Source organism: Gopherus evgoodei, chromosome 5 (assembly GCF_007399415.2).
Source record: "Gopherus evgoodei ecotype Sinaloan lineage chromosome 5, rGopEvg1_v1.p, whole genome shotgun sequence".
In the NCBI taxonomy this organism is placed as follows: domain Eukaryota; kingdom Metazoa; phylum Chordata; order Testudines; family Testudinidae; genus Gopherus; species Gopherus evgoodei.
The window spans coordinates 45,334,313-45,353,630 of record NC_044326.1 but is presented as its reverse complement, the minus strand read 5'-3'; the positions used below and the strand labels follow the sequence as shown (position 1 = coordinate 45,353,630).

The window sequence follows — 19,318 nt, the reverse complement described above, 5'->3', positions numbered from 1 at the left end:
ACAAAGACTGCAGCAGTGAAAGGGGTATTTTCATTATTGTAGAAACTCCACCTCCCTGAGCAATGGTAACTAGGTTGGACGGAGAAATGCTTCTGTTGATCTAGCTTCATTTACACCAGGGATTAGATCAGCATAATTGTGGTGCTTAAATGTGGATTTTCTATAGCCCTGAGCACCGTCGATCTAAGATTTGAATGTAGACTCATTAATAATCATTGGAAAGATGTATTCAAAGTATTTTAGGTAAAAGAATATAAGTGGGAGTCTCAAGGTAAAATTATTCAACTTTATATGTGGTCTGATTAGAGAGATGTCAGTTGTGACTCCGTTGTTAAGTTTGCATTATGATTGGCAGGAAGCAAATCCTTTAATTTCTATTCACTGTTTCTCTAGAATTTTATTAAAAAAGGGATTAAAGGAATTAGTAGGTTGGCTAGTAGTTTAGGGAATACTAACTTTTCCCTTTGGAAACTCTCTGGTTCTGAAATGGTTTAAGTTGTAACTGTAAATGAGTTTGATCTCATTAGGGTCTCTATTGGATATTGGCCAGTTTCACGCATACACTGCATAATTTGAGCTGTGTTGTGGCCTAGGTTGAGTCTATATTTGATGTACTCAAGTAGTCCATGAATACTTGATGACACAATGGCCCTGTAACAATTTTGAAGTAATCATTACAGTGAACATGGCAAAAAAAAATTCTTGTTAAAAGGTATGTAACTATAAAGTTATAAAATCAGTATAGTCTGTTTAATTAGACAGTTTTAAAGATTCTGATATGTATATTGAAGAACTGGTATCTATGATATACCATAACTCTCACAGAGCTGTTGCAGAATGGTGTTGTGAATTTTTTTTAAAAATATACTGTAAAGGACTTTTCTACAAGATTTTTTAAATTAATGCATTAAGGCAAAGATAGGATTTTGATGGTAATTTCTATATTTAGATGTTAATGATGCTATTTAAATTGACAGAAGATTACACTATGACTAAAATAAAATACTTAATTTGGTCTGTTGTGATGGATCATGCTTCTGTGAAATAATGCTCCCTCAGGGCATTATAGAACACTATGTTACAAACATCATAATCTAAAATATTGAGGCACAGTGAGCTGAGTTTCAACCTTAACTCGGAATTTTGTCATTTCTGACTCAAACTACCCGTTAATGATTTACAACATTTTAAATGTATTACTTATATTGTAAACATCTTGAGGCTGAGAATTACCATATACAGTTTCATGTGTAGTAGATGATATAGTTGTACGTTTTGACTGAGGTTTGTGTAGTTTTAATTTTCCTAATAAACTGTCATTTGTTGTGCATCTGCAACAAAAGCACTTGAGTATACTTTTCATGGTTACCATTGTTGATTTTTTTTTTTTGTAACAGAGTACTTGAAGGTTAGATCACATGACCCAGAAGAAGCCATTCGACATGATGTCATTGTTACAATTATAACGGCTGGGAAGAGAGACCTTTCTTTAGTCAATGACCAGCTACTGGGCTTTGTAAGGGAAAGAACACTAGATAAACGGGTAAGGTATAATACTTCAGTTGCAGTAATCTCCACCTTTAAATACAACTAATGAAGAAAAAAATGGCAAAACCAGAAACTTCTATGCATTGAGGATATGAGTTACAGTTTTGTGCAGTTAATTAGAATGCAGTGGCAAAATTAATTCTCACTAGAAGGCAGACTGTTCAAATGCAGGCAGTGTGTCTGAGCAGGGGCTGTATATCAGGGAAATCAGATCATTCTGCCAGGAATATTGCAAATTTCACCATCAGTTTCTCACTTGCCAGAAGTCTGACAGTGTGATTGGCCTAAAGGAGTCAGGCGCCCTCCCACAAACTTGTCAGTGAAGACTAATTTCAGCTCTAGATGTGGTTTCTTTTTGGGATTCCTCTCTGAAAAGAGCTTAATGGACTTAAATTATGGGAAAAATAAAAATTGACAGCTGACTTGAAATGGCTACAATGCACACATAACTATTTAAGGTAAACAGTAGTGTAACATGGTGTTTTTAAAAAGCTTTCACTCTGTGTATTTTAGTTGTCTTTCAAAGTGAGTAGGGAGACATATAACTTTTGTGAGCTCTCAGCATTTTTTTTGTACAGCTTTTGCCTTATTCCTCTTGGACAAGCCCTTGTTCTTGACATACGTCCATCTATTTGCTTCCATCTGAGGGTACATCTACACTATGGGATTATTCCAATTTTACATAAACCGGTTTTGTAAAACAGATTGTATAAAGTCGAGTGCACGCGGCCACACTAGGCACATTAATTCGGCGGTGTGCGTCCATGGTCCGAGGCTAGCGTCAATTTCTGGAGCATTGCACTGTGGGTAGCTATCCCGTAGCTGTGGGTTCCCGCAGTCTCCCTCGTCCCTTGGAATGCTGGGTTGAGATCCCAGTGCCTAATGGGGCAAAAAACACTGTCATGGATGGTTCTGGGTACAGCCTCACCCCTCCCTCACTGAAAGCAACAGACAACCATTTCCCACCTTTTTTCCTGGGTGAACTGTGCAGACGCCATAGCGCAGCAAGCATGGACCCTGCTCAGATCAATACCGCAATCATGGACTTTGTAAACACCTTGCACATTCTCGTGCAGTCTATGCTGAACCGGGACCTGCAAAGCCAGGCGAGGAGGAGGAAGCAGCTACGGCAGAGCAGCGACAAGAGTGATGAGGACATGGACACAGAATTCTCTCAAACCGCGGGCCCCTGTGCTTTGACTCATTCCCTGTAAGCAACCCACCTTCCCGCTTCGATTACAGCTTGCTTTCTAAGGAAATAAAGTCACTATCATTTAAAAATCATGTATTCTTTATTAATTCATTATAAAAAGAGAGAGAGAACTGACAAGGTAGCCCGGGTGTGGTTTGGGAGGAGGATAGGAGGGAAGGAAAAGGCCACTAAAAACATTTCAATGTAATAACAGCCTTTTGGTTGGGCTATCCACAGGGGTGGAGTGGGCGGGTGCACGAATCCTTCTCCCACGCGTTCTTTTACGTTTGGATGAGGAAGATATGGAACATGGTGAGGGTGGTTACACAGGGGCTGCAGTGGCACTCTGTGACCCCGCTGCTCTTCCTGAAGCTCCACCAGACATCGGAGGATATCAGTTTGGTCACGCAGCAGCCCCAGCGTTGCATCCCGCCACCGCATATCTTCCTGCCTGCACCTCTGATCTTCCTGGCGCCACCTCTCATCTCGAGTGTCCCTCCTGTCCTCACGTTCACTGGCATCTTTCCTGTAATTTGATACCACATCCTTCCACTCATTCAGATGAGCTCTTTCATTGCGTGTCATTTCCATGATTTTTGAGAACATTTCGTCTCGCGTCTTCTTTTTCCTCTGCCTTATCTGAGATGGAGTAGGGAGACTTGAAAAATGTGCAGCTGCATGAGGGAGGGAAAAAAGGGAGAGAAGTATTTAAAAAGATACATTTTACAGAACAATGGTTATACTCTTTCACAGTGAACAACACTATTCATCTTACATAGCACATGTGATTTCACTACAAAGTCTCATTTTGCATCTTAATATTGAGTGCCTGCGGCTCTGGTGTTACAGATCTCACAGATGCAGGTCCGGGCATCAGAATTCAGCTTGCATGCGGCCATGGTAAGCCATTGTCTTTCGGCTTCTGCAGCCTTCATATACACAGTGCCATCCTTTCCCAAAAACCAAGCAAATCCCGTTCAGTGATGCTTCTTTCCTGTTAACATGCAGCAGCAGAAGCCAGCTCCCCCCAGTTCTGTAGGATGATCGCTTTACCCCTCCCCCCACCACATGGCTGGTATCATGGAAGATCACTGCTAATCACCTCCCTTCCCCACCCCCACCCACCGTGTGGCTGGTAGCAGGGAAGATCCCTGATAGCCAAATGCGAAAAAGCTCCGCGCTATTCCCCTACCCCCGCTTGGCTACGTGCAAGGAAGGATTTCTTTTAAGCAACAGGCAAACGGCCCAGTAGGAATGGCCATCTCTGTCCCCTTAATTAAATTCCGGAAGTTCAACCAGGTTACCATGAACGATATCACTCTCCTGAGGATAACAGCGAGATAAAGAACGGATGTTTCTTGAATGCCAGCAATCACTGGGACCATAAGCAGCTATGCTTTCTCATGCAATGATACCCAATTACTTGCTACATGCATGGCGTGGTAAAGTGTCCTACCATGGTGGACGGAATAAGGCTGCCTTGCCCAGAAACCTTCTGCAAAGGCTTTTGGAGTACCTTCAGGAGCACTTCATGGAGATGTCCCTGGAGGATTTCCGCTCCATCCCCAGACGTATTAACAAACTTTTCCAATAACTGTACTGGCTGCGAATGCATCCCAAGTCCTCAGGGCAAATCAATCATTAAAAAACGCTTGCTTTTAAACCATGTTTTATATTTACAAAGGTACACTCACCAGAGGTGGCTTCCATGGCTTCACTGTCTGGGCTAGTGGCTTGGGAGGGTAATTCCATCTGGGTGAGAAAAAGCTCCTGGCTCTTGGGGCTAACGGAGTGCTGTGTGCTCTCTGCAAGCTCGTCCTCCTCTTCCTCCTCCTTATCTTCCCCGTCCGCAGAATCCTCAGCTATGGCTGAGATTACCACCCCCACCTCGGAATCCACGGACAAGGGTGGGGTAGTGGTGGCGGACCCCCTGAGAATTGCATACAGCTCAGCATAGAAGTGGCATGTTTTTGGCCCTGCCCCGGACCTTTTATTTGCTTCTTTTATTTTCTGGTAGGCTTGTCTGAGCTCCTTAACTTTCAGTCTGCACTGCACTGAGTCTCTGGTGTGGCCTTTCTCCATCATGACCTTGGAAATTTTTTCAAATATTTTTTCATTTCGTCTTTTGGAACAGAGTTCTGTTAGCACAGAATCCTCTCCCTATATAGCAATCAGATCCAATACCTCCCGTGCGGTCCATGCTGGAGCTCTTTTTCGATTCTCAGGAGACTGCATTGTTACCTGTGCTGATGAGCTCTGCGTGGTCACCTGTGCTGATCAGAGCTCCATGCTAGCCAAACAGGAAATGAAATTCAAAAGTACGCGGGGCTTTTCCTATATACCTGGCCAGTGAATCCGAGTTGAGATTGTGACCGCTCTGGACAGCAATGGTGCACTGTGGGATACTGCCCAGAGGCCAATACCGTTGATTTGCGGCCACATTAACTCTACTCCGATATGGTAATACCGATTTTAGCGCTATTCCTCTCGTTGGGGAGGAGTACAGAAACCGTTTAAAGAGCCCTTTATATCGATATAAAGGGCCTCGTTGTGTGGACGGGTACAGTGTTAAATCGGTTTAACGCTGCTAAAATTGGTTTAAACATGTAGTGTAGACCAGGCCTGATTCTTTTTTGGCTACTCTTTTTATTCAGCTATTCAGCTAGTATAGATTTTGTAGACTACTGATTTTGTTCTGTTTAATTGGTATAAGTTGTCTTAGTGCTTCCAGGAGAGGGTAATTAAAAGCTTCTGATCAATGAGAGTCCTCCATGAGAGCTCTTTTTCTAAAGACCCAGCCTGCTTGTAAAACGGACACTGCAGAAATGGTTCAAATACTTTCCTCTTTTGTTGAAACAGGTCACTTTATCTTAGAGACTCCAAGTTCAATGGTGCCTTCTCATCTCAATTCTCTAGGAAGATGCTTACTGAAGGAAAGTTTTGGGACAGGCTTTGAAAGTTGGCTCAAGTTCCCATTTACCCAAACGTCTAGGCCAGCTAGAGACTTTTCCTTTCCTCAGGAAGAGACTCTTGGGTCAGTCAGCTTTAGTGAGTGGCTTTGGGATGAGAAATCAAAGGAACAGACTCCAAGCTCCCATATGGTAATAGCTTACTAGAATTAACCCCAACCCTAACATGGATTCTGGAAAGATAAGTCCTTTAACCTGACCCTGGAGAGTCCTTGTGGTTATTAGTTTATCACAGCTTGAGCTAAGAACAGTCGTACTCATAACCTGTTAAGTTTCCACTTTCAGGGTCTTTGATCCGGAGTTTCCAGATGCAGGTAATTAGTACACAATGAGTATCTCTCTCAGGACATATGTTCAAAAGGTTGCCTTCTGAGGGAAGAATTTGCATCCCTCTCACTGCAAGACACTTACTAGGAATCCTCATTGTACCTATTGTTCCAAAAAGACCTTTGAACTTCAGGATATCTTTCTGAGATTGCATTAATCTTTCTGCTAAAGGAGTTCTATAAATCTCACAATAGTACATAAATATTTTCATTTCTAATATAATATGCCCTCAAAGTATTAACCGTAGTTCAGCAAGGTTTAACGTAATTCAGTAAAAATAAATTCAGGATATTGTCAGTCTATCACAAGCACTATAAATTCTCTCATACTTCAGGACTAGCTGAGATGTGGAAGAAATTCTCTCCTAAAGTACAAATTACACAATTGCAGCTTCATGAACTTCTTTGGGGTGGAAGGAGAGGAAAAGTTTGATCTTCTGAAGCTTCCAATGTAGATCATTATGTAGAAGACAGTAATACCCAACTAAATGAACCATTGTTCTGTTCTGTTTGCTTACATGAATTAAAGTTGAGTGTTTGCTGCATCTGTCTGTTAGCTTTGTCTCTCTCACTTCATTGCATTGAGTATATATTGTGTGTTTGTGATAGATATTTAATAAACATTTTTTTCTTTTAAGTGGCGAGTAAGAAAAGAAGCTATGATGGGACTTGCCCAGCTATACAAGAAGTACTGTCTTCATGCTGAGGCTGGCAAAGATGCTGCAGAGAAAGTGAGCTGGATAAAGGATAAACTTTTGCACATATATTATCAGAATAGCATTGATGACAAGTGAGTCAACTTAAGCCTTCATAAATTTAATTGTATAGCTATAAGAAATATTCTAAAGAACAAAAGTGTGCGGTTATCCCAAGGAAGTTGTTAGAAGATACTAATGTCCTCATTTGTGCTGCAAGTGTTGCAAATAGATTTGGAATTAATTCAACACTCCCCTCTCTAGCATCTCCGATTAGTGATTATTTGCTCTAAGCTATTCAGGATGATCAGATTTTTTTGTATCTAGCCCTAAATTGTAGACTTGGAGCCGGATCTGAGATGATGGCTAGCTTTTTCTTTCTTAAACTGACTGACTACTGCTTAGAAACAGACTATGGTACTTTTTGTTTCTCCTATACTCAGTTTTTGTTTCTTTGTGGGGGGGATTGGGTCAGTGAATGTTGCTAAGACTGACTGCTAAAATCCATCATTCTCTGTGCAGCCTTAATTCTGCTTTCATAGGTATGCATAATAATAGAGTCTTTAATTACATGAGGTACTTTTTTTTTTTTACGGGACCCATGCCCTCCTTCAGTGCACAAGATGGATAGTGTGCAGGGAATAAATCAGTGTTGCCTAGTGAATGAGGTGGTTGTCTGTAGAACCCTTTCCTCACTTGTTGCAAAAATTAGAATTGTAGAATGAATGAGGCAGGGAACAGAAAGAAGAGAAAGTATATGTCACGTCATGGCAACTGCACCTGTATTTTCCCATCGGTGATTCAGCGAGGGCACCCACTCTTGGCTTTTTGCAAATTAATTTTTATTCCCCCCCCCCACCTATTGTTCCTCACGCCTTCTTGTCAACTGCTGCAAATGGACCATTTTGATTACCACTACAAAAAGTTCTTTTTCTCTCCTGCTGGTAATAGCTCACCTTAACTGTCAAAGGTGTAGCTGTGTTAGTCTGGATCTGTAAAAGCAGCAAAGAGTCCTGTGGCACCTTGTAGACCAACAGATGTATTGGAGCATGAGTTTTCGTGGGTGAATACCCACTTCGTCGGATGTATGTCACCTTAACTGCTCACTCTCGTTAGAGTGTGCATGGTAACACCCATTGTTTATGTTCTCTGTGTATATATATATCCTCCTACTGTATTTTCCACTGCATCCGATGAAGTGGGCTGTAGCCCATGAAAGCTTATGCTCAAATAAATTTAGTCTTTAAAGTACTCCACTTTACTCCTTTTCTTTTTGCAGATACAGACTAACACGGCTGCTACTCTGAAACCTATGCTAATAAGCTTACCAGAGTTCATGTAACTCTCACATGGGCTCTGGCAAATGCAGTCTTTTAATATCTCATTCTAGGGGCATCCTTGTGGCTTCAGCTCAGAACAAGCACCCTCATAACATATTCAGTTCCCTTTTTATAGAGCCCAGGGGTCTTTGAACTGGAGTTTCCAGAAGCAGGTAGGTAGTATACCTTGGGGAGAGAGACCCTGTGTATATCTTCAGAAGGTTGGCTTCAGAGAGAGAATTTGCATTCCCCTCACCTCAGTGTGTTTCCGAAAGAAATCCACTTTATACGTATTATTCCAAAAAGACCTTTGAACTTCCTAATACTTTCCACTGATTTCGTTAATCTTGTTTTTCTGCTAAATTCGATACACTCTCACAATAGTACATAAACATTTGCATTTGCAATGCAATGAGCTCCAAAAGTGTTAATCCTAATTCAGTAAGATTAAACTTCATTCAGTAAAGTTTATTTTAATTCTGTAAGGTTTGTTCAGGATAATACAGGATATTGTCAGTCTGTCACAGAATTTTCTCATGGTTAAGGCAGTTGAATGCCACTGAGGAGATTAGGTTTCTGTTCCTGCCATAGATTCCTTTTGTGATGCTGGGCAAATCATTTAGACCAGCATTTTTCCAGATGCCCACTAGTTGTATGATCCTTATTTTCTGAGTGCCCAACTTGGAAAAAAAATGGGGCTTGATTTGTAGAGGTGCTAAAGTCAATGAGAGCTGTGAATTCTCATCCCCTCTGATAGTAGAGCAGTGTGGTTTGGTGGGATGAACCTGTGCTGGGGCTGAAAAGGCATTGAGTTCCAGTCCTAGCTCTGCCACTGACTTGCTGTTTGGTGGTGTGGTAAATGATTTTGTCTGTCTTGTTTCAGTTTCCCCATCTGTAAATGAATGTTAAGGATACTTACCCATAACCCTCAAATTTAGTGTTGCAGGGCTTGACTTAATGCTTGTACAGTGCTTTAAGCTTATAGAGTACTATTAAAATGCTATGTCATCTGAAAATCAGGCCCTGTGTGTCTCAGATTAGTGTAAATGCAAATTTTGGTAATTTCCTCTGTGACTCTGTTCCTCTTCTGTGAAAATCCTCAGGCCACACTGAATGATGAGGATAAAAAGAGTTATTGGACAGCTATCTCAGTCCTTGAGCACTATCCATCCTGTGCACTGAATAAAACTGGAGAGGGAACAGAGAAATAGTATGTGATCATGTGTATATCATCACACACACGCAGAATGAAGGTTACGCAGACAGCCTTAATTTTGTCACTGCCTAACATTTTAAAGCTTGACTTTGCAACCCTAAAAATGTTCTTTTAATGTATTTTTTGGTATGCAGTTATATCACTGTATTATTAAAGCTTATCTGTTGTGCAGTACATGTTTTTGTATTTTATTTCCATATAATCATATAAACTGCAACTACTTTACTGTGAAGTTCTTTAATCAAAGTTTCCATTTAAAAAAAAGTTGAGAAATTTAACTTTGTTTTCCCTTCACTCTTTTTTTTCTCAAGTATATCTTGGTGTATGCTTACCTCCATCTTTTTCAGTGTTATTTGTCCTCAGTTTTTTTATTATAAATATCAGCAGTTTTAAATACATTATGTTTCTGTTTCTTAAATACTATCCTTACCTTTTGAGACATTTTGCTAATTCTACCTTTTCTTCAGCTTCTTATTGTATTCTTCTTTTGTGTTTTTTACTCTATGGGTATGCATACTCTTCCTGTTCCCCTTTAAATGAGAATGGTGACAAGGATAGATCCTGAGACTAGTTATTAGAAAAATCTAGAGGGAGAAAGGAGAATAATCATGAGTGATTAAGGCCCATTTTTCTTGGCATATGAAGGAATGGAGGAGAGTTTATCTGGGCATTTTTCACACCTTTCCAATAGCAGTAGGAAGGAGACCTGTGGAGGGCAGATAATTACTACTTACTTCCACTCATTTAGGCTGGAAAAGGTTCCAGTGCCAGTGTAGCTTAAAATCATAGAAATATAGGGCTACAAGGGACCTCAAGAGGTCAGGATTTTTGTTTTACAATTAATCTGAATGTTATGGATGACATTGGAAATGTACGGTATTAAAAATTTATTTTAACTTTTTCTCTTTTCTGCAGGTTACTGGTAGAGAAAATTTTTGCCCAGTATCTTGTCCCACACAATTTGGAAACAGAAGAGAGAATGAAATGCTTATACTATTTATATGCTAGCTTGGATCCAAATGCAGTCAAGTGAGTAGAGGTAGAAAAGTAGGCTGCTTAGATGCTCTTAAAATACATCTTTCTTTTGAGTCTTTTCCAGCATATGCTTTTTGACAGAAAATGATCAGTCTTTATTGCTAGCTCATAGTCAAAGTATTGGTAATGACAAGACTTGAGGTTCTTGTCAGAGTTCTCAAATTACTTGACTAACTCTCCTGGATTTAGACATTAATAGCTGGTGAAATTAACTGATTTTTATTTTTTAACTGTTTCTTAGATTGGAAACTACTCTGTGCAGGTACCATGTCCTCCATAGTATTTGTACAGCATCTGTCATCCAGATCCCGCACTGTACTATCACAAGATGAACAATACAATAATAAATAAAGAATTACCAATATTGGTTGCATCTATAGTTTCAAAGTATTTTAAGTACACATATTTTTAAATGCTGATTCCAGATGGATAACTACAATAAAACAGGATGCCTTGATGTTAGGGAGTATTTTGATCCAATTGTAAAATTCACTGAAAACATTAAATCAAGAGTAACAAACTCTGACTTCAGTTATTTTGAATAAGATTGGTTACCCGGTTGCAAGATTGAAAGTAATGTGCAAGAAAGATGTAGTTGAACAAAATTCAAAACATCAATTTAGTAACAATTTTAGGGCTGCAGTATAGCTTTTAAAAGAGTTATAAGGTTTTCGGTATGGGTAATTAGTATTATGAGACTTCTGCCTATTCAATGTGTAAGTTGAACAGAATGCAAATGAATCTGTGGCCTGTGTGAATGTGGAGAATATTATTTCAGTTTTTTTTCTGTGTGAGAGAATGGGGCATTCTATAATATCTTGTCTAGAGCAGATTGGATATAGGTGGATGGACAGTAGGGAGATGGTGTTGTCTGTGGCTTGTATGTCGTAACTGGTACCAAATGTTATAATCTTGGTATATTAGTCTGAGGGTGATATAGTGGAGGGTTGAGTCTGATGTGAGTTTGTCTTTTGTAGACAAGTTTTGTAGTATAGTGCGACTGATTTGTCTTAGAAGGGAAAAATGTTTGGGAGGACATTGGTTAAAGGATTAATTCAGGTAGAGGGACAGAGCTAGGGTTGGGCTTAGGAACCATAGCTTCAAGTTTTCTACTTTAGAGGTTTTAATTTTTAACTAAAATATTCTCTTTGAAAAAAATTTCTCTTATAAGAAACACACTTAATTCTATTTTAGTTTTTTTGGGGCGGGAGGGGGAGGGAGTGATGTTTGTGTTTGAGGTTGGGAAGTTTCCTTGGTGTGGATTTTTAAGGCTTTGTGGAAGTTGAAAGCTCTGACAAAGATATTGGACCAGGTTCTGGTTTCAGTTTCACCAGTATAAATCTTGAGCAACTCCACTGAAATCAATGGAGATGTTCTGGATTACATTGTTGTTATATATGAAACAAAATCTAGTCCACTATGCTTGAAACTTGTAACCCCAGTTAGTGTAGCATTTGATACAACGCCTTTCTAGTGTCTGATAGATGTTGTAGATGTGAAAAATATAAGCTCAGCTAATAATAATAAGCATATGCTTTACTAACTCAATAAAACTAGCACATTCTTACAGCATTTGAAGGAACGTGATTGTCATTCTTTTTCCTTCCCCTTCACAGAGCACTGAATGAGATGTGGAAGTGCCAGAATATGCTTAGGAGTCATGTACGGGAATTATTGGACTTGCATAAGCAGCCCACTGTACGGTTTTTAAAAACTTACTGTTTTGTCATTAGAGCTAATTTACATAGAGCTAATTTTTTTTGCTTAATGTGTTATTTTGCTGTTTTGGTTTACACTCACAAAATGTTGGTCTTTCATTAAGTAGAAATAAAAAGCAGATATTTTAAAAATCACTTTCTCTAAGTAACTGTTTCATCTATAGGGATCTACATGATTTATCATGAGTTTCTGTTACCAACTAAAAACTTCTTAAGGAGTCAAAAAGTCACATGTAACATTTTATCGTCAGTTTCTACCTTTTGCTTAAATCACTATGAAGTGTTTTAAGATTCTTAAATGAAAAATGCTGTAATATCAAAATAATTATAATTTCTTCATGTTAAAGCAGAGTTCAAAGGATATTTTAGTAGGATAGGATGTTGCTTGAATTCTCCGTATAGGCTGTATCCTGAAACTGTAGATGAAAATTTATGTTTGGTTTATCATGTTTCAGTGGCTTGTTGTAGTTCTGTCTTATTACAAAAGGCAGACTGTATGCTACCTATTAATTCTGCAGTTTTTTTAGTGTAACACTTGTTATTAATACCATTGTCTTTCTTTTTTGTCTGTTACTCTAAAAAATTAGAATGGATAAGGCTGCAACAAAAGTAGTGACAGATTAAATGAAGTGTGTAATGTAGCATATTATCTGTAGGGAACATCACTGATGTTTGTTTTCCTCTCTCCCCCAGTCGGAAGCAAATAGTAGTGCCATGTTTGGAAAGCTGATGACCATAGCAAGTGAGTGTGTTAATTTGTTCTGTAAATAGTTATAGTGTACCTGAAGTTTGCATAATTACAAATATTGAAATAATTAAATAGTGCTGAGTTACAAGTTGTAGGTTTATCTTATGTTTCAATTTTATTTAATAATATAGAAAACCTTCCAGATCCTGGAAAAGCACAAGATTTTGTGAAGAAATTCAATCAGGTTCTTGGGGATGATGAGAAACTTCGATCTCAGCTCGAGTTGTTAATCAGCCCTACATGTTCATGTAAACAGGCAGATGTCTGTGTGGTAAGGATATGGAACAACTGGATTTTATATGTAACATATTTGGGCTTAACTAGCCATTCAGAGGTGGTGGCCTCTCAAAGTAACTTAGGCCTGGTCTGCACTGGGGGGCGGAATCGATCCAAGTTACACAATTTATTCACTTAGCTGAAGTCGATATACTTAGATCTACTCACTGCACTGTCTTCACTTTGGTGAGTCGACTGCTAACGCTCCCCCGTCGACTCCGCGTGCACCTCTCATCCTGGTGGAGTACCAAAGTCAATGGGAGAGGACTCAGGGGTCAATTTACCGCATCTAGACTAGACGCAATAAATCGACCATAGCTGGCTGCCGATCCGGCAGGTAGTACAGACATACCCTTAATGTAGTTTTATGTGACCACTTTAGTTTCATGTTACATAAAATGTCTTTTTAGCTTACGTGCATAGAGAGCTCCTAGATAAACTTTAGAATCAACAACTCAGTTACTAAGAGTACATTTATTCACTTAATATTGTTCCTTCTTTGGGTGATGGCAGTCAAACATGATCTCTATAATAGTCTTTTTGTGAAATTCTTCTAAGTCTTGTTTAATGTAGAGCTCCTGTACTTTGTTTTCCAACTCTACTAAAGCATTTTATGAATAACAAAGCCTTACCTACCTTAAAGATTTTTTTTGGCTTCCAAGAACATTCCTTTTGAAGATTGTATGTGTATTCTGCAATGCGTTTTTGTAAAGGTGTCTGTTCTTTGTCAAGTATCAGAGGGGTAGCTGTGTTAGTCTGGATCTGTAAAAGCAGCAAAGAATCCTGTGGCACCTTATAGACTAACAGACATTTTGGAGCATGAGCTTTCGTGGGTGAATACGACAAAGTGAGTATTCACCCACGAAAGCTCATGCTCCAAAACGTCTGTTAGTCTATAAGGTGCCACAGGATTCTTTGCTGTTCTTTGTCATCATTTCATGTATAATAATTGTCCGAGTATAAATTAGATGTCAGATGCCATTTCTTGGGTCTGCTGGTTTGACCATTATTTTTTACCAGAGGCATTTTTAGTCAAGAACATTTGCCTGGACCTCTTGTGATTGGTTTGCAGTGTTGGATTTGTCACTCAAAGGTCCTAATTTGTTCAGTAGTAAGACAGGTGATGCCCTGTATAAATAGGTTATCTTATTTAAAAGGAAGGTTTCATTTTTTGTTGTCAGTGGCAATACCAAAATACACAGAAAAACTTTCAGTATGCACTTCAGTCCCAACATACTCACAGACAGTTTGAAAGCTTAGTTGTTATAAAGGACAACAGAGTATCAAGAGAGGAAAGCTTCCTCAGTCCCACTGGTTCCTTTGACATGTTCGCTGAAGCAGCAATTTTTTTACACTTTTAGGAAGCTTAGATACAGTGCTTTTATAATTTTTAAGGAGCTAGATACATAGGACCAAGAAGTTGATCATGTGGAAGTTTTCCATATTTAAATTTTGACTCTCCAAATTTTGTCCACCTGAGGGCCAAGTTGGCAACTTGTCTAGAGCCAGATGGCCTCTGCTGATTTTTTTTGTTTGTTTTTTTGTTTTTGTTTTAAACAGCAGCAAACTCTAGCTGTTTATTTTCAATACAGAAATGCCATTGCTCGGAACAGTCACATTCTGGGGGAACTTTTAAAGCAGATTGTGAAACTGTAGACCAGGGGTCGGCAACCTTTCAGAAGTGTGTGCTGGGTCTCCATTTATGCACTTTAACTTAAGGTTTCGCGTGCCGGTAATACACTTTAACGCTTTTTAGAAGGTCTCGCTCTATAAGTCTATATCTTATATAACTAAACTACTGTTGTATTTAAAGTAAACAAGGTTTTCAAAATGTTTAAGAAGCTTCATTTAAAATGCTGCTCTTCCATTCACCTAGGCTGGCAGGGTTGGGCAGGAGGTTTTGGATGTGGAGTGCTTACCTGGGCAGCTCCCATTTGGTGCAAGGGATGCAGGTGCAGGAGCTCCCATTTGGTGCTCAGAGTTGGGGGTGGAGATGTGAGGAGTGCAAGAGTCAGGGCATGGGGTGTGGGGGAGCTGGGTATGTGTGGGGAGTCAGGAGTCAGGGCAGGGGGCGTGTAAGGGGGGTGCAGGAGTCAGGGCAGGGGGTGTGGGGGGCTGGGCATGTGTGGAGGGTGCCAGCATGAGGGCTGGGGTTGTGAGGATGTGTGTGCAGGGAGCTAGGATGTGAGGGAGGGTCAGGGGTCAGGGTAGAGGACTGGGGGATGGGCTGGGATCGTGGGGGTGCTCCCAGCCCTCTGCCCTGAGCGGCTCACGGCAGGAGGCTGGAGTGATAGGCCCTGATTCCACTCCCCTTCCCCAAGGGCCCCGCTCCTGCCTCTTCTCCGCCTCCTTCCCGGTCTGAGCAGCGAGGGCGCTGGGGCTCCTCTTCTCCCTTCCCTCACAAGGGCCATCGGCGGCAGGGAGGAAGAGGAGGCAGGGCATGACGCAGCACGCTGGGGGAAGACGCGGGGGAGGGGGAAGCTTGGCTGCCAGCGGAGCCTGCCCTACAGCAGCAGCCGGCAGGACCAAGCTTTTTTCTGCCCCCACCAGAGAGAGTGGTGAGTGCGGGGCGGAGAAGAGAGGGCTGGACCGGGCAGGATTTTTAATGGCATGCTGCCAGGGTCCTGGCTGTCAACCCACTCAGCCTGCTGCCAGGGTTCAGCAGCGGGGTGAGCGGGGCCAGCGGCGGCCGCAGTGTGCCATTAAAAATTGGCTCGCGTGCCGTCTTTGGCACGCGTGCCATAGGTTGCCAACCTCTGCTGTAGACTACACTTTGGCCAATTCTGTTTCAAGTGTACATTTTATTTATCTTGATTTAAAGTATAAGAGAATGCCTATATGCTCACAAGCTCTAGGCTCCCTGATAGTACTTAAACTTACAATCCTAACAGTAATTTAAATTTAGTCACAGAAATATCACCTACCAGCCTTGGAAAATTAACATACCAGCCAGTATACCACTTCAGCAAAAATAAATAAATAAATTAAATAATAATTTAAAAAAACATTCCTACTCAACCAAAAAAATTATTCCCTCATAAAAACACCGTCTTCCCGCAAATAAAGCCTCGGACTTTACAGTGAAATATGAAGATCAACAAATTCAGGCTATGTCAGACAAAGTAGAGATCAAGTTCCAGAGCGTAGGACCCTCAAAAGAACATCCTATTCTCTGTCCCCTATCTCTTGTTGCAAGAGAGGAATCAAACTTAAGTGTCTCCACTGGACTCTGCTGTGATAGTATTTCATCAGGAGAGCATATGTCTGTGTGGATCTCACTCCAGGTGCTCATTCAGCTTGTGTGCAAGATCAGACTCTTCGAATAGCATTGTTTGTTTAGCCTCCCATGCACCAGGCATGTCCTTGTGTCCTTCTCCTACCTAAGAGCATTAAAAGCAGAATGGCTACAACCAACCCTCAGTTCCTTCTTACCGCCATCAGTGACATTTTTCTTTTTGCAATTTCCTCCTCCAATTAGGCAGTTAAGGTTAATTTCCTAACAAATTAACCTAAAATGGTGTATTTGAAGCCCTTAAGCTTCAAACTCTGTCCATCGTGTAACAAACTTATTCCTCTGACAGACTATTATAAAGGCTACATAAAGATGAGAGATGTGCTGGACTTCTGCTTGGTTTGCTGTACTTTTTTCTACAAGAACACATAAATCCAGGGATCCTTAGCAGAAGTTTTACCTTCTTAAGCAGTCAGGCAGAGGAACTTCAGACCCTGGAGAATAGGCATCAATCTCCAAAATTGAGCTAGTCACTTCTAAGTCCTAATCAGCCAGTGACCCTGTTAGTCAGCATGCAGCACCTAAGGGCAGTACCAGCAGAGGAACTGTGACACCCTTGGACAAGGATCTGAGACCAGCAAAAGCTATCTCAGTACTGGCTACAATGCCAGCACTGAAAACCGATGCTGCTCCTCACCAAGACAAGGGATATCAGAACACCAAGATAAACATGATTCTAATACCACTCCTATATCCGTAGGGTATTGTTGAAGCTGATTATAGTTTGCAGGAAGTTGATGCTGGTGCGAGAGTGTTGTAGAAAGAGTTTGATAGAATTCTTAAATGTGGACAGCCTAGCACACTCGTGACCCATTGGAGCCTCCTACACCTAAAATCCTTGATTATATTTTGTTCAGTTCCATTAAAGTCCACCTTTCATCAGTTTCAGCATGCCATTTTCCTCCCTCCATGTAATCTTATTAAGCTTTTTCTCTGACCTGACTATATCCAGATTTTTAAAGAGATTACTCAGTACTTATCCCACCAGTTAAAGATCCCCCTCCAAACTAGGATCCTTGTATCCCTCTGCTGGCTCCTCGTCTTTATCACATCAAACGTAAGCTGTTCTTCTTCACTTTTAGTGCCTTTCATGGCCTGTGCTCACCCTATCTATCCTCTCATTCACTGTCAAGATGTCAACTTCCTCTTCCAGTTGACCCAAGATGCCAGCCTACATGTCCCACTAATTAAATAGTCAAACAAGCACCTTTGTTTTTTCTCCCATGCTGCCCCATACACTTTAAAGGAATTCCCCAGCAGCGTCTGCAAAACTAACTCATTTATCTTCCTTCAAATGCCTCCTTAAAATTCTTCTTTGCTGTGATGCTTACTAAAAAGTTGACAGCAGTTAGGCTGCTGGTGTACTGAGACCACTGCCTGCCATTCTGAGCAATACTGTCTGCACTGCAGTTAAACACCTGCAACTGGCCCAGGTTAGGCTGCTGGTGTACTGAGACCACTGCCTGCCATTCTGAGCAATACTGTCTGCACTGCAGTTAAACACCTGCAACTGGCCCAGGTCAGCTTGTTTGGGTTCTCAGGCTGTAAAATTGCTGTGTAGACTATCTGGCTCAGGCTGAAGCCTGAGCTCTGGGACACAACGATGGAGAAGGGTCCCTGAGCCCAAACATCTATACTGCAATTTACAGCCATGCAGCCTGAGCTCCATGAGCCCAAGTCAGCTGATATGGGACAGCCTTTGCTGTTAAATTGCAGTATGGACATATGCATTGTTTTCTTGTACTTCCATCTGTTTGTGCTCCCTTAACTCTCCAGCCTGAGCTGTCTCTCACAATGCTTTGCTTGTGACAAGCAGTGAAACCTTCCAGGCACTATCACTTAGCACAACAGCACGTGGAGCTCCAAACCCAGCTAAACTATGTGAACGATCCCTGAGGCACTCATGAATAACACAAAGAAAGGCACCAGTGAATCTCCCAAGCCCCCAGCCTTGGACCTCCGGAATATACCGTCTGAAGCCTGACCAATGTAAGTTTATTACCCAGTCTGCCCCTTCCTCAATGTGAAGACAATGCACACTAGCCTTTGTAAACTGAGCTGAGATTTCCCAAGCCCTTCAAGCAAAACACACTGTTTTCGGTAAAATATAAAACAGAGTTATTAGCTACAGAAAGATAGATTTTAAATTATTATAAGTGGTAGGCGCAAAAGATCAGAGATAGTTACCAGAGAAAATAAAAGGTAAGCACGCAGTCTAAATCTTAAACCTTATTAGATTAGGCAGTATTTGGATCAACCAGTTTTCCTCACCCTACTATATATTGCATGTAGGTTACAGTTCTCAGTACACAGGCTTCCCCTTTAAGCTTTGGACCAGTATCCTCAGTCCAAATCTTTGTTTTCCCAGCATCCCATCTTATGTAGGGAGGAGAATGGCAAAAGCGTGATGCCACTGTCCCCTATTTTATAGCCTCAGTTCATGTGCCTGGAAAACATAAGCCCCAACATGTCCTGGTTTGCTTTGTTGAGTCATGGAGTTAGGGTGACAAGATAGCAAGTGTGAAAAATCGGGACGGGGCTGGGAGGTAATAGGCACCTATATAAGAAAAAGCCCTGAATATTGGGACTACTCTTATAAAATCAGGACATCCAGTCTCCCTGCATGGAGCTGAGCAATCTCCTGTTGTGTAAGGCTTGTGAAGCTCAAGTCCCTTGCTTACCACTCCCGTGCTGATTAAGGGTTGTTTAATGCCCTCCTGAGAGAGTATCACCTCCTTTGTTGTCGCTGGAGATCTAGGTCTGGAAGACTCTCAAACTTGCAAATATATTTCAGTAATAATCATACAACAAAATCTCCTAATTTCATATACACTAACGATAGACATGTTTTGACAGAATGATGGGTTTCAGCAGATTGTGACTTTTCGTATGATATCTTACATGGCACACTTTGTATGAAATATATCATAATTATATGACGGGAGAATATGAGGTTCCAGGGTGTTTCTTTGAGGTATAGAGTG

At 40.9% G+C, this 19,318-nt stretch overlaps 1 protein-coding gene across 4 annotated transcripts in view; it reads left to right on the top strand.

Moving 5' to 3' along the window:
• The window catches only part of PDS5A (PDS5 cohesin associated factor A), a 168,606-nt gene that overhangs the window by 100,142 nt on the left and 49,146 nt on the right, over positions 1-19,318 (top strand). For all 4 annotated transcript variants that reach the window (XM_030563924.1, XM_030563925.1, XM_030563927.1 and 1 more), the window contains 6 exons: positions 1,398-1,543; positions 6,674-6,825; positions 10,181-10,294; positions 11,917-11,998; positions 12,712-12,760; positions 12,898-13,037. In XM_030563924.1, coding sequence (XP_030419784.1) covers positions 1,398-1,543; positions 6,674-6,825; positions 10,181-10,294; positions 11,917-11,998; positions 12,712-12,760; positions 12,898-13,037 — 683 coding nt within the window. The remainder of the gene's footprint in view (positions 1-1,397; positions 1,544-6,673; positions 6,826-10,180; positions 10,295-11,916; positions 11,999-12,711; positions 12,761-12,897; positions 13,038-19,318) is intronic.